The 27,750-nt window shown below is 39.1% G+C and overlaps 1 protein-coding gene across 2 annotated transcripts; it reads left to right on the forward strand.

Annotated features, from left to right (window-relative positions):
- Positions 1 to 27,750, forward strand: FZD6 (frizzled class receptor 6). 2 transcript variants are annotated; one of them, XM_030233584.2, is made up of 7 exons: positions 1 to 87; positions 568 to 944; positions 16,964 to 17,160; positions 20,051 to 21,068; positions 23,440 to 23,588; positions 24,809 to 25,237; positions 25,729 to 27,750. In XM_030233584.2, exons 2-7 carry the CDS (start codon positions 765 to 767, stop codon positions 25,883 to 25,885), a joined length of 2,130 nt encoding a protein of 709 aa, XP_030089444.2. In that variant the 5' UTR covers positions 1 to 87; positions 568 to 764; the 3' UTR covers positions 25,886 to 27,750. The 2 variants fall into 2 exon arrangements, with proteins under 2 accessions (XP_030089444.2, XP_050826654.1); XM_050970697.1 differs by lacking the exons at positions 1 to 87; positions 568 to 944 and adding an exon at positions 2,105 to 2,155.

A 27,750-nucleotide genomic window follows, 5' to 3' on the forward strand; every position in this document is an offset into this window, starting at 1 on the left:
CGGGAAGGTGCAGCCGCCCCGCCCCGCCCGCCAGACGCCACATCCTGCAGGTGCCGCGGGGCGGCCATCGCGGAGGGGCCGCCACCGGTGAGTGCGGCGGGCAGCGGGTCACGGCCCCGTCCCGTCTCGTCCCGGGGAGCAGCGACTCCAACTCGGAGCGTTGCCGCAGGGTGGCCGCCGGGAGGCGGGTCCCGGTGAGGGGGCGGCGGGGGCGCGGCCCGGGCGTGGCGGGGATGCGGCGCCGGGTCCTGGGCCGACTGCACCGCCGAGCCCGCGGGCGCCGCTTCCCAGGGCGGGGCTGGGAACGGGGCGTTGGGAGCGGCGGCGGCTCCGGGGCCCTGGCGGGAGCGAGGGAACGAACGCGCCGCTCCCGGAGCGCGGCTGCGCCGAGCCGCGGCCCCGGCGGGGTGTGTGGGGTCGGGGAGGCGCCGCAGGGGGCACCCGGCCCGGCTGGAGCCGCCCTCTCGTCTGCAGGCCGGCCGGGAGGCCGAGCTCAGCCTTCGGACGGGTGGTCGCGGTGCGGTTGTTTCTGCTGTTCACTTCTCTGTCCCGTCTTTGCACGTATAGGCTCGAAGAAGAAGGGATTTAGAAAAGTCGCGCTCAGCTAAAATGGGGCGATAGCTAAAGCAGCTCTGCGGAGTCTGATTGTGTGCCGTACTGCCTTGCGCTGGAGCTAGTAGAGGAAGATGCGTGGTTTTATCCTTGTGCAACGCCGGTCTAACTACTGAACAGAGCGATGTGCTGAAGTTGGAGATCCTGACAAAATGGGAGCACTTGTGTTGTTTGTGACCTGCAGTTTACTTCTAGCTCTGGTGCAAGGGCACAGCTTATTCACATGTGAGCCAATTACTATTTCCAGATGTTCAGGAATGCCTTACAATATGACTTTTTTCCCAAACCTCATGGGGCACTATGATCAGGACACGGCTGCTCGCAAAATGGACGTAAGTTTCTCCCCCCCGCCCCTAATTGTATGTAACAAATTTGTCATTAAGAAATTATTTGGGATACCTGTTGCACTGAATGACAAGACTGCTAATGTTTAGTGGGTAGATGTGTCTTCAAACAGAGTGTTCTATGTTCCTTGTAAAGCACTATGTAAGGGAGCTACCGACTTCCTCCCTCCACCCTGCCTTGGATCCTGTATTAGAGTGGAAGAGGAATGGGTGTAGCACAGCAATGTGGCTATTCAGAGCATTTTGGCAGAGCTCATCACATATAGCTCAGGCACCTTACTGTTATACAGAACAATTGTTGAAATTCTCAGGAGAAATAGTTTATGATATCCTGCCCTGCCTGAACTCAGTGCAAAAATCATATTTAGAAGATGCTGTTTGCTCCTGTGTCACCTTACATCTACAAAGGAGGATCACCTGAAGCTATTCTTAGCCCTATTCTCTATTGTGGCTTTTGCATTCTCTTGTCTTCTGACTGGATGCTGAAACTTCTGACTGAAAGAGCAACTTTTACTCTTTTAAACTGAAAATAAGCACTTTTCTTACCTGAAATGACTGTAAGTGTGACTCCCCTGAGAATATGCCATGCTGTGGAAAGGCTTTGCCCATAGCAATACCTGTGAAGGGCGAGAGCCTCTCTGGGTGAGAGGCTTGTAAAACAAGTTTTAAACCTGTTTTAATAATGGCTTTTCAGTGGTAAGAGGAGGGGGGAATCTTAGCACAGGTCTTGAAAAGCTTAGTGTCTTGTACTATGCAGAGAGTGCAACAGAAGTGAGATGAATATTAAGTTGCTGTTTTAAAAAAAAAAGTATGTGGTGTTGGAGGTACTGCTACTAAAATCTTATTTGCATACTGTTTACTGAGGAGGAGCTTGGAGGAGGAGCTTGGTTCAGTTGCCTAAACATGTTTTTAGTGTTGCTTGGGATAATCACGATTCCCTGCCAGTTGCCAGCCTGGAATAGCACGGGCTTTGGTTTCACATTGGTTTTGTCAGCCCGGTGTGGATATGTGGGAAATTTTGTTTTCAAACTTTAAGCTATCTGTATGCAGACAACTGAATTTGCTGCAGATCTCCTAAAAATTGAGGGCTTTTTAGTTGGAAGGCAGGCTGTAGGCTTCAGCTGTGAGCTGTGCAGTGCTTCTCTAGCCATCACTTCTCAGGAATGCTTCCTGCAGTGTCTGCCACTTTATCTCCTCAGGTGTGCTGCTGCTTCTGACTTGGTGTGTGTTAACTGCAGCCGTTGAGCTAGCACTTGTCAGTATTTGTGCCTTCCAGTCATGCTGCTATTAGGGCAGAGAGACCACAGAGCCATTTTTATTAGGATGCTATGACTGACTTTTCTCAACTGTCAGTAACTTGTGCCTAGTGCATGAGTGGAGGGAGTTCCTCCTGGAAAGTATTCATGGCTTGCCTTACATTTAGCTAGCTACCTTCTTGTATAGCTATTTCATTAACAATTGTGTTGTAGTGAGAAGTTTTCTTGTTTTCTCTCTTTTTCCATTCTGTCACCCTTATAACCCGACTACTAGTGTTGGATTACTACTCAGCCAACTGGCTGGGTGACTGTAGGGAACAACAGTGTCTATTAGGATTAAATTTGCCTACCCTCTTTGATTTGCTTCCTAGTCTCCTGTCATTCCCACTGCCTGGCCTCTTAATTTGTTATTCCTAACTACTGTGGTGCTGTGCAGACATTTCTGAACTGCCTCTTGTGTGGTGGTCTGCCTGCCTTTATTGTGGTCCAGCAGTGATGGTGGATTACTTGGTCAAAGTGAATTTTTAAGACAGCTGCTTTACAGGTGAAAGGGACTTTGCTCCCATTCTGTATGAAGTTCATGTTGAATCCACTGCTAGTGGTTAGATTTGGAATTAATATGGTAAAAACTTACCATGGTTCATTGCTGGGCCTTCTTTCTGAGTGGGACCAGTGTCACATATTTTGATGTCATTCTTCATGTCATTCAGTAATGGCATCAGTTTGTCCATAGTTGATTGCAACAGAGAACCTTCTCAGGATTGTCAAGGGTTTCTGCTTTTCAGGGGATTTTCAGTGTTGCAGCAGGGGAGGAGGAGTCACTCACTTCTGGAATAGTGTTTAATTTTAATTTCAGTTTGCAGCCATAACAAGGCGGTGTGTTAGGAGTGGAAGAGACTTCTGTTGTTTTAAGAGCTTAATTTTTTTTGTAATTTTCAGTCCAAACTTCATTCATCCCAAAGAAAGAATTTTAATGGCATGTTTTCACTCTATAGAAGTGCTTTCCTTTGATCCTCAGTAGGAATGCTTAAAGGCTTTCTTTTTTAATTCCGTCTTGCTCTTCCCCCTGCCTGTTCTCAAAATTGGGCATGAGATTTACATATTTGATCTGTAAGGTCTCACAGGGTTTTGATGTTGAGGCCTGCAGTATTTTGCACCCTGTATCATAACTGACTTTTAGTAGGATCATAAGGAATCCTAAGCAACAAGGTAGGAACTTCTTCCAGAAATCAAAAATATTTTGTGCAGACACCCCTAGTATTTATGTTTCTATCCCCTCTAAGAATTTTTGGGGAGTGTTTACTCCCCAAAAGGACCAAGATTTGTCAAGGGGGCAAGTCTCACCTCAAGCTAAAATTCACTTTCCAAAACAGTGGTAACTCACAATGCCCTGCTCTGAAGGCTCTACAGGTGTGTTCTTCTGCAAGGCAGTGTTCTATAGCAAGAAGGGCTGTGCTGAGAATGTATTAAATTGAATGGTGTCTTCACAGTAATCCTCCAGAAGAGAATGATGTGGAGCTACTGTCTCAGGTAGTGGTTGTCTGCTCAAGGAAAGCAGCTGATACATGGTTTTACAATTCTGCCTTATATATCAGCTGTTCATAATGATGTGCTATAAATCAGAACACTGAAGGACTAGAGCAGAATGATGACTAACTCAGTCCTAGGGCCTCTGTTATGGATGTTCTGGCTACTGAGGATAGTCACTCTGGGATCTTGTTTTCTGCAATAAAAAAATACATAATTTCCAGTTGCTCCCTCCATTCACATGTTTATTTATTTTGTTTAATTTTGAGCTTTCAACTTGACAGACTGAGTTTTGGCTTCTTGAGTTTTACTTTATATTTGGATTCATTTTGTTTACACAACAAATGGTGGTTTTAGGAAAGTAAAACCACATGGTTTTGTGGCATGATGTTTTGTGTATGTTTGCTAAACAGCTGCATGACTGTGGAATCTGATTATTTGCCTACCATCTCTGTATCTCAAAGCAGTTTATCAGTAACTGTTCTTGTTACTGCTAGTTCAGATTGGGAGGTGGAAGATCTAGGGTCTGTCTGATGAGGAAAATAAGTGGACATAACAGAAGATCTGGTTCATTACAGCTGTACTTAAATAGGTGTAACTCCCCCTCGTGGTCATCCACAAAAACAAGTCACTTCTAATTCCAAAGTAATTCCTACTTTAACTATCCCGGTATAGGTTGTCAACTGAAGGCGTTATTCCATCAAGGCAGAGGGTTACTGTGTTGTAATTTACATTCATATCTCTTAATCTGTTCTGCTGCAGCTCTGGAATGTGTCCGCAGGAGACAAGCCCTTAAGACTTCCTGATGTGGGAGAGATCCACAGGTCTGTAGAAGTACAAAGGGAAAAGGCTTGCCAGTGAGCTTTTAGAGCAGACTATAGAAAACACTGGAAAATGTTGCACAGAGAACAATGAAGTACCTCAGAGAGAGACTGAAAAAATGATTCAGTAGTGAGTTTTCCATTCACTTCTGAGTTCATGGCCATGTGCCAGAATGTGCATGTCTGTGGAGGGTTAAATGCAGCTGGCTGCAGCAGTGGCAGAAATTGTGTGAGAACTGGGGTCAGTTTAAACAAAGCCATTCAGAGGGGGTTAAAAAGTTTGTTCCAGAGTTTAATGCTGAAGTTGCACGAGTTAAAATTTCTCATGTAATGGCTTCACTTGCTTCCACTAAATCCAAATTTACAGGTAATTTAATATAACAATACTTACAAAAAGCTGCAAACCTGGTGTCTGCAAGCTTAAATTGGTACGTGTGTATATACACACAGGAAGGAAAAAGCTGTCTACCACTGTAGGTTGGGAGTTTAGGGGAAATAAGTGCTGTTTTGTGAAAAGGTTATTACTGGGACAGCCTGCAAAGTAGCACAGGTGTGAATTTACTTAATCTTTAGAGTCTTTGCTTCTCAATTGTGCTCCACATGAGCCATGCTTGGTGTAAGAGATAAAACACTAGTACTTGAAGCTTAAATCTCAGCATCTTGTAGGAAAACAGCCAGTATTATTGATCTGCTTGGAGTTATGTTTTGTCCCTGGTGCTGCCTCAGACCCTGAATTGGAGAAATGTGTGCAGAGCTGTGGACATTAGCCCAATGGAAGAAGCACAAAGGAGTCTTTAATTCATATTTTGGTTGTAACATTTTTGTTGTCTCTTTACCATGGTACTAAAGGGCAGGGAAGGCTTTTGTAAACAATGGTAAATTTGGAACATCATGTGTTACTGTTTACAAACTAAGGTAACTTTTCTAGCTTCTCAGAATGTAGTGCATGTCATGAAAGATTGTGGTGATGAAATTGATGCTTGTTAAATTGATGCTTGTTAAATGGAAGTTGGCAGATGCCAAAGTATTTTTTTATACATACTTCATATAGATCAAAGGAAATACAAGACAGTACAACTGACTTCTCTGTTGGTTATGTCTCAAGAAATATGGAATAGTTGGACATGAGTAATTCTTTTGAGCATCACCATGGAAGTTGCAGAAAAGCATTGACTGAGGGTTTGAAAACATGTGAATTATCTCTGTAATTTTGTAAAATAACATAAAAATTTGGGATGTGTGTTCATTTTTTGTGCTCTCTTGCTCTCAGGTATGCCAAAGAAACATACATTGTGTTTAGTTCTTAGAACGGTGCTTATAGCAACATTCATAAACCATTTTTGCTGATTCCTATGGGAATAGTAAATTACAGCCACTAAAAAAGTGTTTGTTACCTGTGGTACTGAGGCCCTTTGAGTATGATTGGCTTGTGCAGATTGAGTGTGGAGAAGAGGGAATTAGAGACAAGGCTGCACACTCAAATTTGCAATTACTGGCTAAATCAAGGCAGGGATGGACTTATTCCTGTGGCTGTAGCCTACTCCTAGAGAACATCTGTGGATGAACAGAACAGCTTCCCTAAAACTATTTGTATAGAGAACGAAAACACGGACAGAGCTACTGAGTTTGTAACTACTTTGCCTGCACTGATAGGAGGCAGTTAGGGCTTGGGAGCTGAGCTGTCTGCTGAGAACACATCATCCTTGGAGTTGGGGAGAGCAGTGGGTACAAAGCTTTGAGACACAGGTGCAATTTTCATATTGTCTTTGTGTTTTTATGGAAGTGGCTGCTGCCCAGTGGAACCTTGTGAACTTCACCTGGTCATTAGTAAAAGCTAGCATTAGATTAGGTAGGATAGGTCTGCTGAGGGTGATGTGGTGACCATGATTTTGAAGGTCATCTTCACATATCTTTCTTTGAATAGTAGGCAAGTAGGACAAAATCGCATATTGCTGTGTGCTGGTGGTCCACACTGTTTGCCCTCTGCTGTCTGTGAGCTGTCAAACTGTGTGGGATCAACAAGTGGATAACAACTCACATCCAGTGCATTGGCCCACGGCAGCTCTGGAAGCAGCAACTGGGCAGTCTTGAAGGATTTGGTGTCCCATTGTGGGACATCTTTGCAAGGCTCCTGATGTTTGTTGTCTACAAATCTAGCCTAAGAATGGCAGAGGATCCTGATGTCTTTCTGAAACGAGCTTTGTGATGTTCAGGTGTGAGATGCTCTTTGCCCACAGTGCTGCATGGGTCAGGAGGCTAGATGGAGCTCAGGCCCTTGTTGTGTGCTGGTGGAGGTGGAATGCAGGCTTAGTTTTCCATTTGCAGGATAGATCTTCAGGGTGACAGCTTGGCTACAAGATGTTACCTATGCCTTCATTGATAAAGACCATAAAAAGCAAATGGTCCAGAAAATAACCGCATTGGATGGGGAATGTGGTCACATATCCATGGTTTCTTTTCTAGTTTTACAGTGCAGTAATTAAAGCTGACAATTTCTAAAACTACTATTGTGTCATCTCTTTAGTTCTTTACTGTATTTCAAAGAAGGGGGTGGGAGTAGCTGCGCCACAAAATTTGCTGCCTTTTTCTCTCTCTCTCACTGTTGACTGTTGATTCACCAGCCCTTAGGGGCAAACATAGTTCCTTTGTCACATGGTTGCCTTTCTGGGTCTTTTCTCTGTATTTGTGTGCATCTGTGATTGCTGTAACACGTTGATAATTTGCCTGTCAGAGTAAAAGATCCATATGTCTGCCCTCTTCTTATGAGCTGTGTAGTGTAGACGAGTGGAGACTTGCTAGATTTCTGCTTAGCTATTGGGAGAGGTGTGCAAGGGTGTTTAAGAGCTGTGTAAGCTACTGTATGTGGGGGGAGAGAGGCCTGGATGATCAGTCTTTGTAGGACAGTAAGGATGTCATCTTACTGAAGATATCTCTCCTCTAGACAAGAGCTTCCTGGGAACAAAAAAAAAAAAAAAAAAAAAAAAATCCACCTTTCCTGTACTTAAACTTCTGGTAGATCAAGTTATTTCAGAGAATAACCACATCCTTCCAAGTTTGGTTCATGCTGTATTTCCCAGAGGGCTTGCATATCCAGATTTCTTTAGACTCAGTAGCTACTGCCACAAAACACTTAGTGTCCAAACTCTCCACACAGTTGCCCTGCATACAAAATTAAAAGCATTACTATTCTGTAGAGGGACTGTACCCATCCAGCCTCATGGTATGGTGACCTAGCAATACCTGTTTGCTAGGATGCCATGTCCCATCTGCATACTGTTTCACATGAGCTAATACTCTTGCAAGGAAGGTACAAGGTGCACCGTTCTAAGAATCCAGCTGGGTGGGGGATCTCACTGGGGATTACACATGGACCTACAAACAGAGCATTAAATGTCGAAGGTTAATGTGGCCCACAAATGACAGGGAGAAAGAAAAGGTGGCCTTAAGTTTTTAGTATAGGAGAAATAAGGAGGATAATGAGGGAAATGTCACCAAGATGAGCACTGTGGGCTAACAATAAGGAAATGATGTCTAATGCAGGCATTCAAAACTGGGGAGTGTCTCAAAGTATGACCAACTGGAAGTAGTGAAAGCAGAAGATAGGTAATGATTGCAGATGCTGAGGTAGGTGACTTCAGCTTCATGGGCTTCAGCTTGATCAAATGACTTCTGCATGCCTGACTGACATCTCCTACCTACATCATAACGAAGTTGGTTTTTTTAAGACTACTGAAGTTTTCATTTAAGACTGCTTAAAAATGCAGTAGGCAAGAAAGAAACGATGCAGATTTACTACTCTGGTAACTTTTGCAGTGCTGTTGTGCTGAAGTGTGTCTCCACACTCCCAGAGAGAGGGGGAAGCAGTAATGACTTCTGCTGGAATTTCTTAGAAATGGGGGGCTTTTTTAAAGATAAGACTGTCTATCAACATTATTACAGGTAATCCTTTGCATTGAATGCTGCACAAAAGTTTAGCAATAAATCCATGTACTCTTGTAACACATGACAAATACAAGGAGAATTTAAGATTTGAGATTCTTATGCTACTACAGTCCAGATGTAATGAAGCTCTGTCTAGACTTCAGATGTCTGAGGGCCTGCAGTATACCTTCCTTCAGTTAACTTATAGTTTTCTGTCTTTTATGCTGTCTAGTTTACACAAAACCTAAACCAGATACAACATATAACTGCAAATCTTTGTAAAAATAGTTCAGTTCTGTAACACTTGGGAAAAAAAGCTCTCATTTTTTTTAAGGACTGTAGATTGCAGAGGCTGGAATATCTATAATTTAGGTCAAGCTGTAATTTAGGTTAAAACAAAAAAATGCAGTGGATTTTGGTCATAAGCTATTTTGAAAAGTATTCGAAATACTTGTACTTCAGTTTGCTTCAGAGAGTGAGATGTAATATTCCTGTTTATATTGTTTATAATCTTTGCTATAGTTAAAAAATATAGGTATATATGTATTTTTATTTTGCATGTGAAAATCCTTAAAGAGAAAATATAGAATTAAGTTGTTTTACTACAGAAAAATTCTGTTGCTAGATCCCTGCGTGGGCCATTCTCTTGAGTTGGACTTGGTCCTAGTGAGTCCCTTCCAACTCAGAATATCTTGCAGCTTTGTACAGTTAATACAAAATCATTCAACATGTATAAAAGTAAAAAAGCAGAATAGCCTTTATTCTTCTGTGTCTGTGCCCATTTACAGTGTCAATGGCAACCTTAGTGCAAAGGAGTGGTATTGGAGTTTTATGGAGTTTGTTTTACCTTTTTTTGAAAATGTGTGAGTGCCTTGCTGTCCTATTGACCTTTGAAAACATTTCCCCATGTGCTTTATCCTTACCCTGGTAGGATTTTTTGATTAATATTCCCATAACCTTTGAATAGCTAATATGAAAGTTCAGACCAGAATGTATATGCAGACACATAGATGTTGTGTGTATGTATGTATGTATATTGCATGTGTTGGGGGAGTGATGGTGAAGAGTTTGCAGACAGTCTCGTTGTTGTTGCAGATACATTGAACATTTGGCTGCTGAGCGATTGGGCTCCCTGAGCGATTGCCCAGCCCGGCATCTGAACTCTTGCCTGGACGGGTGATGAAGTTCAGTCCCTCCGAGCCCGCCCCCACGGGCACCTGGCTGCCTGCCGGCCGGTCGCTAGGCACTTGACCGCACAGGGTTTTTTAGGATCAGCTGCCATCCTTTGCCCTCTAAACTCTGATCTTCAGGCGCTGAGCGGCAGGCAGCTCCTGGCCCGTCCGGCTGTGGGAGGAGCGCTGCTGGGCACAGTCCAGCTTATCAGCCGCTGCACGCTGGGCTGTGCCCAGGCTTTGTTCACAGCCCTTTGACAGTCTAAGTGCATGTGTTGCCTTTGCTGTTCGGTTGAAGGACAAAAATAAGCTTATATCTTTGCAAACATCTTTCTGCAGAACAGCATCGTTTTCCCACTGCTTGTTTACTACCCATTTCTTTCTCTGCACCACCCCTAGCCTCTACCAGCTCTTTGAACTTCAGATTTCCTGGAGTAGGAAGCTTAAACTATTGTCTTTTAAACTACGGAGGCAACCTACTTTGTACTCTGACAAAATACTTCATTCTTATCTATGTAAATGTTAAGTTGATTACATTTTAAAAATGTTTGAAAAGCTTTTAGATTAAACACAACTTCATGTACTTTTAGTTTATTGTGAAAGCTGCAGAAAGTAATGATTTTTTTTTTAAGGAGCTTATTAAAATAGAAATCAAACTCATGTATGTTTGATGGTTTTCTTTTTACCTCTGTCAAATCAAGATGCACTAACAATGCATATTAAAAGTATTCAGATTTATAATATACATCTTATATACATTTATAGCTAAAATATAAATGGTGACTTTTAGTCCTGAAAAACTTTTGTTGGCTTACCCATGTAATTTTAACTGAATTGAGAAAATACAGATTACAGCTGATACTTGCTGCTGGCAGCAGTACTTGATTATTACTCACAGCTCAGGTGGAGACATGGTGTATATGGGCTCTCAAATGAGCTCATCCCATGTTCCTTGCTGGTTTAAAGGATGGTTGGCATTACACTAATGTTTCTGGGCATTCCTATGTTCCTGTTTTGCAGTTCTGTTAAGTAGCAGCTTTTAACAGGCATGTAGCAACAAGACACTGACACTTTTGCAGCTTCCTGCAAAATCCTTACGTATCAAATTAAGTGTATTTAACTTGCCTTTGATCTAAATTCATCAATGTAACTTCCAATGGGAAAAAACCTAGTCTTTTCTCAACCTTGCTTTGAATCTATTGAACTTGTAAATTTCATCCTTCATTTAGTTTCATGTGTTGGGACATTTATTTATCATGACTTAGTTAATTGTGCATGAACTAGAAGTCAGAGATTCTTGGCAGCTGATTCACTATGGCCATCAGCAAATTGCCACCCTTGCCAGCCTGTCTAGGAATTGCATGAAGGCAATAATCTCTCTGGGTGTGATGCTAATCTTGTTTGCATCCAGTTGAGAATAACTCCATTGTAACAATAGTATAGGATTAAATCAGCTGTGCCATACTTGCTCCACTGTTTTTAATTGACACAGATTATCATTGTAAAAGTGGCTAAAGATATTGTGAAGATTGTTAATGTAACTCTGTGAGTATGAAGAGTAATTACTGTCTCCTCTTCTGAGATAGTTTATATGCACTGTGATTGACAGTGGCTATATTTCCTGACTATCACATCTGAAAACTTACATGTTTATAAATATATTTGGTTTAGGGTTTGAGGCTATGCTTCAATTCTGTACTGGATAGTAGGTTTGTTTGTATGGTACTGTAAATTATTAACAATTAATTTTTAATTATTAATTGTGAAGGTGCCCTGCAAGAAGCAAGGGAGCCGGTGATCCTTCTGGGCCCCTTCCAATCTGAGATATTCTATTACTCTAATTATTCATGATTTAGGTGGGTGTTATTTCCTGTAAAGCAGATACATAGTTACATTAATAGCAATGTGTATCTTTGATACAGGTAGGAATCTGAGGTACACAGTGGAGTACAATTGTAGAAATACAGATTTAAGCCTGCCTTTGCTTCAGTGACTGAAATACAGAGTTCTGTGAGCAACAAGGTTGTAGTGTTGCTCCTTTAGTCACAAGATATGTATCAAAGAGGTGATATGGCTTAACACTGAGACAGTTAGTATCTGTCATTGTTTAACTCAGTTAACCTCAGTGTTAACTAGATTAATGAAGCTCAATGCTTTCACATGATAGGTAGAGCCCAGTGGTAGGAGGGCAGGTTGTTAGTGTCTTAGGTGTCTGACTCCAGTGGCCTTAACAAAGGCTCAAGTCCTCTCTGTGTCTCAGCAATTCGAGGTATTTCCTGTCTCTAAGAGTAAAGGTTTGCCATAGATGATTGTAACAAAGACCTTGATATTTCAGTCCATCGTTTTTTATAGTATGAAAGCATCTCTGTGACACTAATCAGCAGAGTACAGGAGAGTATTTTCACTTATTTGTTTTGGTATATGCTGGTAGTTATCATACATCAGAACCCCAGAGACTGGTCATCTCAGGTAATGCTTCTTCCTAGGATCAGACTGAAGTGAGGTACAACAGAGCATTTGAAATGTTTGCATGAAATAATGAACTTGTTTCTCTTATGTTTTGCAGTTGTAAGCCTGCTAAGCACAAAACAGAGAATCATGGTGCACAGGATCCATATATAGTTCTAGGTTGCAATTAACTTGTTGGCAAAGCACATTTAAGAACACGTTTGCACTTTGACATTTTTTCTGCATTTTGCACCATTTGTTTTCACTTGTCTCTGTTGTGCTACTGTTTGTAGAACCACACCATAACTGGCTTTCTGAGGTAGCTTGTCTTTGCTGCTGGAGGAAAATATAACATAGACACACCTTGTAAGGAATCTAGAACTTCATAAGGTGTTCATGTTTGTTAGTGGAAAGTTTGCATCCCACAGTCCTACAATGGTTCTTCACTGATAGTGCTTGAGGCATGCCCCTCTTTGTTACAGGCTACATCATCTTTGATTTTACAGTTGCTATTAGTTTGTTGGTTTGGTGGTTTTTTTGTGTTGTTAGTTTTTTTTAAAGATTGTTAAAGTATTCTAGCTTGCCTTATATTTACTGAGTTTTGTTTCCCATTGTCAAGAAGATGAGAATTTATATTTTAGAACTTTGGCTGTGTGAGGCTCCCTTTCTGTTTTTTAAAAAAAGAGTGTGGTTTCACTCTGTTTAACAGCCTCACCACCCAGTGTGCAAATTTTCATCTCTTCTTCATATGACAGGGCAGTGGTTGCTAATGCTTGAAGTGCCCAGTGCCTTAGTTTCCTGGAAGAGCGAATTTTGTTTGTTTGTGCCACGTGCAGACACTGAACTTCCTTAAGAGAGGAGGATTATGGTATAAGATTGTGAGTTTAGTCCCAGACTTGCATGCTTAGGACACCAGCATGTGCCTGCATGCTGCTTACCCAGCTGACCACGTGGGTAAAATGTGGTTTGTGGTTGGGACATCCACCGCTCAGATAAAGTGCCCTTGAAGGAACTGTGTTTTACTGTCAGTGAGCTTGTGATTTTGGCTTTACTTTGTGCTTCCAGACTATGAAGCTGGAGGAGCAAATAGTTTGGTTTTGGTAAGATTTTGCTTTTAGGGTCCATCAGGAAACGCAGACATACTATTTTCTGTGAGCAAACTTTTCCATTTTAGCTAGTTGGAAGTGAAGCACACATTTAAATATACCTCATTTTAGCAGAGTTCCAGGCACAATTCACTAACACTTCTGATGTTCTTAAATGGTAAAAGTAGGCAGTTGCTGAAAATATATCTGTATTTTACAAATCCCATTTGTGTGCGCTTGAGGCAAAGTTTTACATTTTATAGAGGTTTTTAGGTTGAGAAAACTCATTGGCTGTAAAATCTATTAGTTTTTTGAGGGACTTGACACTTCTGTTGAAAGGGAAAATTCAGATGTATATATACTTCCGTTTCCAAAAACATGGTCACAGCCTATATTTTTTAAAGAAACTATGTTGGTAACCCATTGTAGAATTTGTTCTCCAATGCCTGCCTAAAGAACAAGAAGAAAAGTAGGTATAAATAGATAAATGTTTTTATGCCAATAAGAGGTATTAAAACCTGAGCTGATAGTTTCATGCTATACCAAATAAATCATTAGAGTGGTTCCCCTTAGTTATTTGTACTGAAACCTCTGCTAACAAACTAATTCATAAATGGACCTAGAGGAGGGATAGGCACTAAATTTGCTGAGAAAACAAAACGAGATGAAAGAATTGCAGAGAGATCATGTGCTAGAAGAAACTGGACAATAAAATGGTAGGTGTGATTTAGGATAGGGAAATGCAGAGTATAAGTTTGGGGGGAAATAACCTCCAGAGTAATAAATATGGGGGAAGAGTACCACCACTATCTGTACTAGTGGGTGGGCACAGTGTTTTACCAGTTACTGTCACTCAGAAAGTCTTTGTTGTCACTGGACATTGGATATCAGTCTTCAGATTTAGTCAAGGCAAAGGGAAGGCAAAATATATTATGAAAGAAGCAGAAATCAAAATTCAAAGCTAATATATAAATATAATATAAAAATTATAACAGGTGGACAAAATGACATGGAAAAAGTATAGTGCAGTCTGTTACCTGTTTGTCAAAACATACATTAGGCTGCAAAACCAGGAGTTACAATAAAGAGGTTAAATGCAGTATTTTCGCACCAATGTCTGCTCAAATTATGCAGGACAACTTACTGCTGTAGTATTTTACAAAGGGTTCAAACATAAATGATTGAAAAAGGGATAAGATACATTTTGGAAGAAAGGTTTGTCACTGTCTTCTCAACACAGTGGTTGTGTTACAATGTGCAGCATATTTCCTAAACCCTTGATAGTAAGGAAACTGGAAGAGATGTCAGCTTGTCTTATTACAGCCCCCCTTGCTACCAGCCAGAGTGGAATGAGGTGTCCAGCTGAATGGTCTGAGTCAGGAGGTCAGCTTGTGTTTTCAGAACATCAAACTTCTTGCTCTTGTGCTCCTACTTTCAGGTGTCAGAAGGTAAATATTTTTATCAAGCTGAAAGAAATAAAAGAAATATTGTAAGGGCAGTTACTCTTGGCAGCCAAGTCCTTGGAATACTACTCTGATTACATTGTATGCTAAACATAGCATTCTTCTAAAAATTTTTAAATGTATCTGTTAGGGTGGTTTTGCATTTAAATAAAATATGCTCTTTAAACGAGTGTTTAGACAATGACAGCATGCTTTAGTAAAACCTTTGTGGACATTTTTTTTTGCTTGTCATTTGTTATCTGCCTCTAATATACAATATCAATATACATATTGTGATTTTTGTGCTATTTTAGCATCTGGTAGCTTCAGATAACAGAAACTCTGTTAGATTGGTAGAGGTTGGTTTTATGTCCTGACTTTTGTCTCTGGATGTTTTCTTTATGCTCATTTTCTGTATCAAAGAAGCAGGCTTAAAATATGTAAACTTATTATCTGTATTGGAAAATGCTGTTTAAAAACTGTCAAGTTACTTGTAAAACTATTTGGTAAAATATCTCTGTAGGTAAACTCAGTTACATTGATGTAAATACTGAGATTTTAAAAAATCTTTATTTTTCTAGATAAGATTGATGAAAAGGTTTTGGCTGGTAGTCCAAAACTTGCTCTAGAAAATTAATTTTACTTTTTATTGAATGAGATGAACTATGGGTGACAAGAGGAGGCATTCAGAACAATCAAGACAAATTCTACAAGACAATGTCAAAAATAAACTCAATTTCTGTTACAATTGAGTATGACTACCCAGGCTATTTTGTTTATCCTATGTTCCGGGAAGAACAGAGCAAATACAAATTAACAATTAAGAAGAAAAGAAGTATCATAATTATGCAAAGGGAATTTAATTAATTTAAGGTAATCTCCTGAGTACTTTTTTCATCTGGAGCCGTGCAGCCTTTAGGAAATAATCCAATTTATGAAATTGGAACACTATACCAGAACTGCATTTCTGTCCTTGTCACAAAATACTCAAATCTTAGGTTCCACCCAAGGCAGTTCAAGAGGAGACATTCAGAGAGGCAGTCAAACTAATGTGTGCCCGTTGTAGTGGCATGTGCAGATGCAGCACACAGCTGGAGTTCTCTGAAGGGTACTGCCACCATTATTTTGGTTTGTCATAAAGCACTCATATGTTACTCTTGCTCTGCCTTATCTTCTTCCTTCCTCCCCACACATTCCTATATTTATTACAAGGTCCTTTAAGGACTTGTAGATACTCCAGTTTATAAGGGAAATTTATTTAGCAATGTCTTCTCTTTTAAACTGCATGTTCAGTAGTAAAACTTGCTTCCTAGGTAAGGAGATATAGGTAGGTGGATGGATGGATAGATAGATAGACAGACAGACATGGAATACTTGAAAGCTGAAAAAAGCACTGTTCTGGACTCAGAATCTAATCTTTCCTTTTACAGCCATTGGTTGAATGTTTGAGAGATGTAGGTATTGATGGCAAATAATTAAATAAAATTCTTACTAAATAAAAATCTTACTAAAAGATTGCTTTGAAAATTGCATGCACTGTCCCTGTTTAACATGGCACATAACTTTTGTACATACAGTAGTATTTTGGACAAAATAATTTGCCCTAGCAATAAAGCTGAGAAAATGTCGAACAGAAAGGCTGGGTGTTTTTGCTTAAAAGCCTGTCTGACTGTGAACAAGCAATTGAATGGATTGAGCAGAAAAAGTTAAACTTCCTTCTATGAATTCTCTAGTAAGAACAGTCATCCGTTACTCACTGCCTGGTACTTGGTGATCCAGGCAAAGAAATTCTCAATCATGTCGAGAGAGATTTTAAATGAGATGTTTAAAAATGAGAAATAATGTTTAGACCTCATTAACAGGAAAAAAAAAGCCCTAAATTTCATTAGTGTGAGAGATGAGTTCATCACACCACTTAGGACTGAAAATGTAATCTAACAGGAACTACAGGAACAGACACGCCTTGGAAAACCTCAGGGCATTTGTTTAGAAGCTGATTGGTGTACAGAGGAACTCAATGTTTTACTTTATTTTTAAATATCTTGGGCATTTATAATACTTTTCAGATTTCTAACATTGTCAGATATGAAAAATGAGGTTTGGATAGCCAAAGGTTGTCCAAAATCCTAGGACAAGGGCTGGGCTGGAAGTGCCAACAGAGCCTCTTACCACTCAGGCTAGTGGGTTCTGCTTTTTCAGAACTGCTGAACAAACACTATTTTCTAGTATCTTTTCAAACCTACATAGGATTAAAAGCCCTAGTGATGAAAGTTAGTTTTGATGCTTTGAATTATCTTTTAAAAATTGCTAACCAAAGCCTTTTTCTTCCCTGTAGCCTTTCCTTATTCTTATGAATCTTCACTGTTCACCAGACGTCCACACATTTCTGTGCAGAGCCTTTGTCCCAGCCTGCCTAGATCAGATTCATGTGATTCACCCCTGTCGAAGCCTCTGTGAGAAAGTGTATTCTGACTGTAAGCAGTTGATGGACACCTTTGGAATTGCATGGCCTGAAGAGCTGGAATGTACCAGGTATTTTTCATATTGACAGGTGGTGGGAGTGGTATTTTCATGTTTGACACAGACCGAGTTGAAAATCTTAAGCAGCCTTTTAAATATCACCTCGTAGTAATTTCCTTAGTATGCTGACCCTGCAGTGCTTGTGCACAGGACCATTTCTTTATTAAAACTTTTTGTTATTCAGACTATCACCTGCATTTTCTGCCTGTGACAGTTTTTGCAACAAAGCTCTGCAGCAGTTCTTTTCAATAATCACACCCTTGCAAGAGGTACCTTTTTCACTGTACATTTCTGAAAGTATAAAATATTACAGCATAGACTTTGCTTTGGTTTCTGATCTCTAAACTAGGGATGATTATGCTTAATTTATTAGGGGTTTCAGAAGTAACTGCTCTTAAGATAATGAAATGTAGAATATTCTGTATTTCAACAGACCCAGAACATTGCATGATAGAAACCTTACATTGCTCCTAACTGTTTGAATGTGCCAACCTAGTCTTGTGTTGCTTTTCCTGTACTGCCTGCCAAAACTCCCTTTTTTAAGTGTGACCTTTTCCTCAAAGGTGTTCACATGTCTATTTCAGATAGAGGACAGGACAGTTAATACTTCATTTGGGGAAAAGATCTCTATATATTTTAAATGGAAACCACTGGAAGCACTCCAGTGCAATCTTTTTGACATTATGACCTCCAGCTGTGCATATTTATAAATTATTAAGGCCAGATATTTTTTTTGTTTGTTAACACACATTAGGTCAAGAGGTGCAGGAAAGGAGCAGAGACTGGAAACTCAATTTTTCTACCCCACATGCGGTTGCTGATCTGTGATGGGGCTGAGGGAGAGCTGGGACAGTTGTCCTGTGGATGACTTCTGGTCAAAATCAGTACTGCAGTCAATATGACAAGTGACATTAATGCCATTTCCCGTAGTTCTGCAGAAAAATAGAAATTATGATTTTAAGACAAGAAGGCATTGGCTTCTCCCATCTTTTGTGGGGTTCTATGTGACAGTAGTGCCCCTCAGCCAGCAGATATCTTTAAGGATCATTTTGAAAATGTAGGACAATTACAAGTGAATCCAATTATTCAATATATCTTTAAAATGACATTTTAAATCAAATTATGTTTTTTGCAGGATTTAGTACAGCTTTAAATTACTTTAATACTGTTAGCATTTACTGAAAGTGAACCTTTCCTGTTCATATGTGAAGAGATACCTCCGTGGAAGCCAATACTGAAAAGTCCATGTCCATGTTCTGAGAATGTTCTTAGAGCAGGATGTTCTTAGAGCAGCAGAGATCCTGCTGCTGCAGCCCATGGAAGAGGAGCTGGTGTGAGCATGGGCAGTAACTGGAATACTGAGGTTCACACTTCTGTACTCTTACAGATGAACATGAAGCTGATTAGGACAATGAGTGAATGAAGTTCACTTTGTTTCCACATGTACTGCTCCAGCCTGTGGTTAATGAAAGAATCTGCCATAGAATCAGTTCTCTTAACAATTAGTCTAGATTTAGTTGGACAGCATGAAAGTGCAGTAAAACAAACTGAAAGAGTTTTTAGCTGGAGCTGAGCTTGGATACTGAATTGAGAGGCTCTTGTAATACTGTTTGACAAAGAATGTCAAGGTAACAGAATTTTACTTTAAAAGCTAGAATGTGAAGCTTGTTCCTTTTAATGTACACTTAAACTTGGAATGCCTGTGACCATAAATCCCATTTTGAGTAAATGCTTACCTGCTTGAGTTAAATAATCTTATTTGAAGATACATCCAGCACTACTAATATGCTATTATCCATATAAAAGAATCACATCTTGTGTCCAGTTAAACCCTGGAGCAGTTGAGTCTTGAGCAGTTTTTAAATTAAGATCACAGAGCTAGAAAATTGCTAAAATACTAATAATTTTGACAGTGCTTACATTTTCTACTTAGGTTTTTTTTTTCCAGTTAGGTTGTTTACTGTTGGTAATGACATAGCAGTACAACCCAAAAAATTCTAATAATCATATACTAGTCATCAAGTGTGATATCAGTCTTCTTCCTTAATTGGAAGATTGTATTTTCACAATTATTTTGCTGTCACAAACAGTCTGTTATCAAAAACGAAAAATAAATATGTACTGTAAATATTTTATGTACAGATGTAAAAGTTTAATATAATTCTAAAGTGTAGAATGAATGCAATTTGAGTAGTGTTTCATAAACTATTAAACAACAGCTAGAGAGCAACAATTAAATAAATGTGATTGAAATCTTCTGAAATAAAAAGATAGTTGAAATTTGGTTTTTGTAATGCCATCTGATTTTTTTTTCATATAATTTCACATTTGCAACATCTATAAAATTTAAGTGCTTAGGATCAGATTTTTCTCATATTTCTACGAAGTGATTCTGATGCCTTATCAAGGCTGACCTAGATGAGAGGCTAGACAGAGTTAAAGAATAAAGTAGGTATTTATTATAAGGCCTCAATAGATACATCTTGAGCAGCACAAGATCCCAGCCAGGGCTACACCCAAGATGAACCCAAAATGGTCACGAAACGGAGGATTGGTCACGAGGTCTCACACTTCTATAAGTTCTGGTCCATTAGTATATTAGAGTTAATTGTCCAATTATAGCTTTAGGTTAAGAAATCCCATCCTTCTTGTTTTTCTTTCTTCAGTCCATGTTGTTTATGCTCTTGGGCCTGAGATTTGGGTGGTTGTCCTTAGTTCCAAGCTAGGAAAGGAACTGTTTAGCTGCTCTCTGAAGAGAGCTTACCATCCCTTAATATGAAGCTCAGAACTACACACTAAAGCAGTACAGAGTCTGAAAAATATGAAAGCTAAAGCCTAAGGCATCAATTCTAGTTGAGAATGAGGGCTATTGAGATATTTCCTCTTCTCTTTACTTATTCAGGTTAATCAATTGTGATGAGGCTGCTCCTGCCACTGCTGCTGTAACCACAAACATACATGGAACTCAGAAGACCCCAGGCCAGATCCGAAGGGATTATGGATTCTGGTGTCCCCGACACCTACACACTACCAATGGACAAGGCTACAAGTTTCTAGGAATTGATCAGTGTGCACCCCCATGTCCCAATATGTACTTCAAAAATTATGAATTGGATGTGGCAAAAAGCTTCATTGGAATAGTTTCAATCTTTTGTCTTTGTGCTACGCTTTTCACGTTCCTAACTTTTCTGATTGATGTTAAAAGGTTTAGATACCCAGAGAGACCAATCATCTATTACTCTGTCTGTTACAGCATAGTCTCTCTAATGTACTTTATTGGATTTTTACTTGGGAACAGAACTGCCTGTAATGAGGCAGATGAGAAGTTAGAAATTGGTGAAACGGTTGTTCTCGGCTCCCAAAACAAAGCCTGTACTGTCCTTTTCATGGTCTTGTACTTTTTCACTATGGCAGGAACTATCTGGTGGGTGATTCTGACCATCACTTGGTTCCTTGCGGCAGGAAGAAAATGGAGCTGTGAAGCTATTGCACAAAAGGCCATGTGGTTCCATGCAGTTGCCTGGGGAATACCTGGTTTTCTAACCATTATGCTCCTTGCCATGAACAAAGTCGAAGGGGACAATATCAGTGGAGTTTGCTTTGTGGGTCTCTATGACCTGGACGCCTCTCTGTACTTCGTGCTTTTGCCGCTGTGCCTTTGTGTCTTTTTCGGTCTCTCTCTCCTTTTAGCCGGCATCATTTCTCTGAATCACGTGCGCCAGGTCATTCAGCACGACGGCCGGAACCAGGAGAAGCTCAAGAAGTTCATGATCCGCATTGGAGTTTTCAGTGGCTTGTACTTGGTGCCTCTTGTTGCACTTCTTGGATGTTACGTTTATGAACTGGTGAACCGGAAAATCTGGGAAACTACTTGGGTGTTTGACCACTGTGACCAGTACCATATTCCTTGCCCTTATCAGGCAAGTGATGGTTTCCTTTATCAATAACACCATAAAGTTAATTAGCAAAAACCCTTATGCATATCTGCCATGCAATGAGTAAATTATTGCGGCCCAAATTATTTTTACGTTAAGTAATCAGTTTAGAAACATGGAGTGATTAGTTCCTCTTAAGTCAAAAAACTATGGAATATTACTTTTGCTTTGAAAATTTTAATTGAATTGGTAGCATTCAGCAGTTAAATTCAACTTGTAGCTCTAACAGAATATATAGCATTTTTATGATTTTTGAACTTCATGTTACAAATTGTGATGGAGGAAGGTCGTTCTCCACAATATTTGTTTCTAAAAGTATTTGCTGAGTACTTTGGTGCCAAGCTCAGTATCAAAGGACATAAGTTGAATATTCATCAGTTTCGGTTGAAGCTGAAATAATCATTCTTAAAAATTTCGACAAAATTGGGTTTTAAATGCTGCTTATAACCACTGATTTCAAATCACTTTTTTCTTTTTTTTTTTCTTTAAAGTGTAGAAGTGTAAACCATATGAAATTACAGAACAAATTTCCTATATTTTTTTCCAATAGCTGTCATTTGCAGGCTGATTTTCAGAAATGCAAAGAATTCTTTATTAAAAAACCAACAAAAAAAAAAGGGCGAATAAAGAAAAAAACCTCAATTTAAAATAGTGGAGGCAGTTGTGTTTAACATTTGCCTCTTAAAATCCAACTACCTTGGAAAGACTTTTAAGTTAAATCTGCCTATGTTCAGTAGATTAAATCTGCTGCAGTTGCAGGGAGTTTTATATACTGACAAGTATTGTTTCTTTCCATTTAAGAACAAATATATAAGAAGACAGCATCACTAAGAAATGCAAGTGTCTTGTGTCATCTTTCATTGCATTACACTTCCCATCTATGTTTTTGCTGCAATAAACTATCATTAAAAATGAAGAATAAAAACACAGGCATTATGGAATGCTCAGGATTGACCTTTTTTCATTCTTAAACATCATTTCGTATTCTCTGGATTGAAGTCAGTGTAGGCTGAGAGTAGCACAGCTCACAGACAACTTGGTTAATTTGCCTTCCAATACTGTTTCTTAACAAGTGTATTTTGACTTCAGTGGGTTTTATTCTGAGCTCTGTATAAACCTAAATGCTTCAGAATATACAAGTTTGAAAACAAGACTTTTATGCTTTAAAATAGTCAATAAATTTGTTTTGTAGTGTTTAAATATAGCAGCTTGGTATAGTAACACAGAGCATGTATTTTTATCCTTTAATTAACCCATTGGAAGGAAGAAATATCAACATGAAATATTACACAAAGATCTGCTTTGTTGGATCTGTCCCTATGATAGGCAGGGTGTGCTAATTGTGGAATAGCTCAAAGTGGTGTGCTTGGCCTTGGCTTACCTGAGCTGGCTTGTAGACTTTGGTTACATTTGCCAGATGAAAACCAAATAAAAACAAACTGAAGGAGCTAATGTTACCTGGCTAACAAAAATAGTGACTTTCATAGATGGGTGTTGCAGATAAGACAAGTGGCATAAATTAAATTTGCAGTATGAGAGAGAAGATAATGATCTCTCACTGGGTTAAATGTCTCAGCTCCTGTGATACAGCTCTGCAAATAGGTGGATTAATTTTGCAATAAACAGAAAGCTACTGTGTAGTTCCCTGCAGCTCCTTGAAGATGCTGTCTAATCAGATTGACTCCCAGCTAATCCTTCCAGTACCTGAAGGGAGCCTACAAAAAGAGGAAGAGAGACTTTTTACAAGGGCATGTAGTGACAGGACAAGGGGGAATAGCTTTGAACTGAAAAGAGAGTAAGTTTAGATTAGGAAGATATTAGGAAGAAATCCTTTACTTTGAAGGTGGAGAGGCACTGAAATGGGTTTGCCAGAGAAGTTATGAATGCCTCATCCCTGAAGTGTTCAAGGCCAGGCTGGAATGGGGCTTTGATCATCCTGGTCTAGTGGGAGGTGTCCCTGCCTGTGGCAGCTGGGGTGAAAGTTGATGATCTTTCAAGTCCTTTCCAACCCAAACCATTCTGTGATCCACTTGCTGTTTCTTTTAAGTTGAAGGGAGAAATCTTTCACACTTACCTCTGGAGAACATTTTTACTAATACTATTACTCCCAAAGTTAACTTCCTTTCAAAGTAAAGCAATTCTTCTGTCAGATCTCTTCTGTGTGTATATTCAGCTGAACCACATCTGACTTGTCTGTACATGTCTGATGTTTGTCCACAGTACAAGCCTCAACAAAGAACAACAGTCATAAGGAGAAAGTCTCTCATTCAAGAAATTGATTTGTTTTCTTCATTTAAAAAATAAATCAATGAGTATATTTTCTTCTTTGCATTTATTAAATTTTGTTATCTTCTAGGCAAAGGCACTAGCAAGACCAGAAATATTTTTGTTTCTGATGAAGTATTTGCTGACATTAATTGTTGGCATATCTCCAGTGTTCTGGGTGGGAAGTAAAAAGACCTGCTCCGAATGGGCCAATTTCTTCAACAGGAACCGCAAAAGAGAGTAAGAAATTTTTTTCCTCTGTTTTTTAAAGTGTATACTTAAATTTGGCTTTCAGACATAATTTTTTTATATATAGCTCAGATAATCAAAATGTTGTCCTCAGACTATAAATGCTGCTTTGAGCATCAGCAGAATTCCACTGGAATCTGGGGAAGTTGCAAATATGCAGTGGCTTTTTAACAACAGTGTCAAGAAGACAAATATTTTCCTCTGCTGATTTCTCTTTTGTAGAGCAGAAGGTGTTGCTGTGTTTAGCACTGGCTAATATGTCTCTGGTTCACAGTCAAAGGAGGAAAGATAATTTCAGCCATCAGTTTAGTTCTTTTCATGTTGTTACCACTTTGTTTGACACAGTACTTAGTGCTACGTTTACTGTCAATAATATGCAATAATAATAACCTCTTTTCTCCTCTGCCAGGCTTGTCTTCTTTTAAAATTAGTATTCATTGAACTCTCCTTACTATCACTTTTGTTGCATTAATCTAGTGTTCCTTTTTTTTTTTAATTAAACAGAAGAATTCAGTTTTATTACCTAATTTAAGGGAATTTATATCAGTGGATTTAACTTCTTGTGGTTGTTGATTTTTTTCAATTCTTTTTTATGTCTTGATTATTTCTTTTCAGATTATCTGTTATTTTTAAATGATAATGTGGCTTTAGATAATTTTGTTTCTTTGGATTTCCCAAGGCAGTAGTCACTAAGCTCTTTTTATTTTGCATCTCCATTCCTCAATGGTGAATTTATAACTTCCTTTCCCTCTCCCCTCTTTTTCCATTTCCTGTATAATTTTTGCTTGTGTTTCAGATGTTAATTGCTTTTAGCTACAAGGATTTAAAAATAATGAAGTCATTTTTACAATGCTTATATTTTTTCATTTGGAGGAGGTTGACTCTATATAAAGTTGGTAATGCAGCTGCTTATGAGCTAATTCTTCTTTTCTCTCTAGTAGATCATTCATTCACTGTAGTCATTAGACCTATTTGCAGAAGTAAGAAATGTAGAAATCTGCTCTATTTATTTGTTCCACAGACAGTTACTTTGGAGCCGTTATGATTTTTCCTTCTCTTTTCACATACAATTTTTTCCTCTCTGTTCATTAACATCCAGCTCGGATTGCATCACCGGTTGCTGTTCTCTCAAGGTTTTTTGTACTACTCTTTATTATATTATAGCTAAGATTATCCTCTTTGTTCAGTGATGTGCTTGTACTCTCTTCCAGTCCAATCAGCGAGAGTCGAAGAGTGCTGCAAGAATCATGTGAATTTTTCTTGAGGCACAATTCCAAAGTTAAACATAAAAAGAAGCACTACAAGTCAACTTCACACAGACTGAAAGTCATTTCAAAGTCAATGGGGACCAGTACAGGTGGCACAACAAATCATGGAACTTCTGCAGTAGCAATCACTAATCATGATTACTTGAGCCAGGAAACTGTGGCAGAAATTAAAAGCTCTCCAGAGACATCTGAGAAGGAGATGGAGGCAGACGGAGCATCCGCCCGAAGAGTGGAGGAAGGTGAAAACAGCGGGGATCAGATGTTACCCAGTGCTAAACTGACTGTGGATCAGGTGGAAAGGAGAAACAAAGCAGACAGCACCTGCCATATGAGTACTTTGGCTGAGAGTATTAAGAGAGTAGGTGAAGGAAGGTAAGGCTCCTGAAGTCAGTATTTTCTTTGTTTCTACATATTACCACTGTTTTTGTTGGTGTTGTGTTTCTTCTCTCTGAAGAATCAGGGTACTCTCAGGATGCACCTGACCTTCAGTAGCTGTTAAGAGAACTTGCAGACTGTGGCCATGTATGTTTAGCTTCTGGGCTGTTTTGTATTTTTGTAGTATTCTTTTTCTTTCAAGCATTGTGTGCTCCAGTTTCAGCTAGTAGGATATTCTTGCCTTGCTGAACAGTGACCCTCAAGCAACCTGTGTCTGCACTGCAATTATTTTGAGAGGTGATGGGTCTGAAAAAGAAAAATGATGACTGTAGGCTTGGAAAAGTGTACAGAACTGTACTACATTCTTTTGAAAATAATACAGCTAAAAATATATTATGATTTCACTACTCAATTTTTTTTCCCAGTGTAACAGAAATTAAACTGTGCTTAAAATTTACTATCTGTGTTTTATTTTTCATTATTTACAGGATAACTCCTAAAAATGATTTTAGTGTATCTCCTTCACTGCAAAGGAGCTGTTCCCAAATACCTGATGTCCCACAGTCACCTTCCGTATCACTGCTCGTCTACTCAGCTTCAGAGACCAGAAGAGAGTTGGATTCAGGAAATAGTTCTAATCCTTGAAAGACTGAAAATGTATATGGACATTTGTATTGCATAAAACTGAAAGATTGAAAATTTGTATGAACATTTGCATTGTATAAAACTGACATGAGTTCTTTGTTACACTGGAAATAATGGATATTCTGTGCCTTATTAAAAAACACATATATCCTGCTTTGCACTTAAAAAATGTATGTTTTGTTGTGGGGGCAGATAGCAATAATGTACTGTATTTAATCCTGTCCAGGACTAATGGAAATTGAAGTTCTCTAGGACATGGCAATAATGTAAGAAAAAGATGAGAGACTAATATTATTCATTATATAAAGAACACTTTGTAATGAATAGCTTTAAAATAATGCTTTGAAAGCACTGTTACTCCTCAAGGTATAAAATTCCATCTTCCTCTTCAATATTTTTCAAAACTTGTTATTTTTTTCCTCTTTTTTACTGTCTTCTAACCAACGGTATCACTTAAGTAAGTGATGCACAAATTCCTAAATATTCTAAATTATGCATCATGCTGTTTCAGTTATAGCACTGGTTTGTGGTAGCTTGTACACTGAATATGAAAAGGAATCTGAAATTACAGCAGCATATTTTGTACATAAAAATGAATTTTGTAAATAAGTGACTGCATAAGGTCAATCTTTAGAACTACTGTTTTGTATGTATTGTACAAACTTGGGAAAGCTCCCGTGCTCCCCTTAGGGTGTTGCTGAAGCCAGCAGTCCCCTGGTGATCAGCCAAGGGGACACAGTTCTGAGAAAAGCAGGTTGGACCTTTATCCATAGCATGCACTGATATTTGGGGTGAGATTGGTCCTGCCACAGGGATGCTGCAGAAGGTGCAGCATTGTCTCAGAAAAATGCCTCTTGGAGCCTCTCCTGGCCTGGTGTTCCAGGGCATGGTGACAAAGGGGCACCTCAGACTCCTGGGCTCAGTGGGCGCAGCCTGACATGCAGGCTTGGGGCTTTTGTCCACTCATCTCGTGCTGTTTCTATGTGAGTAAATTCATTTTTAAAAAAATACTATAAAGAAATATCTTGCAGATAACTGCTGCAAATAACTGGTGAATTATTAATACGCAGGCTTCTTTAACAATCTGTTTGCCAAGAAGATGGCCTTAGTACTTTTTCTACAAAGCCTAATTTTCTATTATCCTACAGCAATATATTTTCTTTAAATCAAAAAGGCCTTAATACATATAGCCTTTCCTATGCTAGGTGGTTCTCAGGAGCAAGTACTGCTGATGTGGATAACAATTTCATTGTCTGACTTCATTTGAGTCAATATTTTTTTAAGAGCAAATGAGATTTATTACTTGAGATAATTTGGAGACAGATTTTGCTGTTTTCTAAACCTAAATGTCAATGCATTTTGTAAAACTGTCCAGCATCTTCCATTTGACCACTAATAAGAATATGTCTCAATGTAATGGTATTATGCAGAGAATTTACTGTGAGTTGGGGCAGCCTTCAATGTAATGCCTTGAACAATGAAATTGCATGGTACAAAGGACATGTAAATGTCCTGGAACAACAGCAACTAGGGTTATGATAAACCAAAGTTATTTGTTTTATCCATCATGCATTAAAAATGAAATTTCTTCATCTTTGTATTACAGTATCTTCATTTTAGCATTTGTAATTTATTGTCTTCAGTGGGATATGCTCTTTCTTTTAGAATTTTCCCATTAAAAGTACATGGAATTCTTGCTACTGAGTGGACAGTAAGAAAGATAAGAAAAACCTCCTGTGAAAAGGTGCACTATATACCCTTCATTTTACTAGTTCTGTTTGTAACTGGGTAACTTTATACACATGTTCAGTAGTTTTGTTATTACTGTATTTGTTAGTAATAAAATATCTTGTTGTATAGTAAGA

Source organism: Serinus canaria, chromosome 2 (assembly GCF_022539315.1).
Source record: "Serinus canaria isolate serCan28SL12 chromosome 2, serCan2020, whole genome shotgun sequence".
In the NCBI taxonomy this organism is placed as follows: Eukaryota; Metazoa; Chordata; class Aves; order Passeriformes; family Fringillidae; genus Serinus; species Serinus canaria.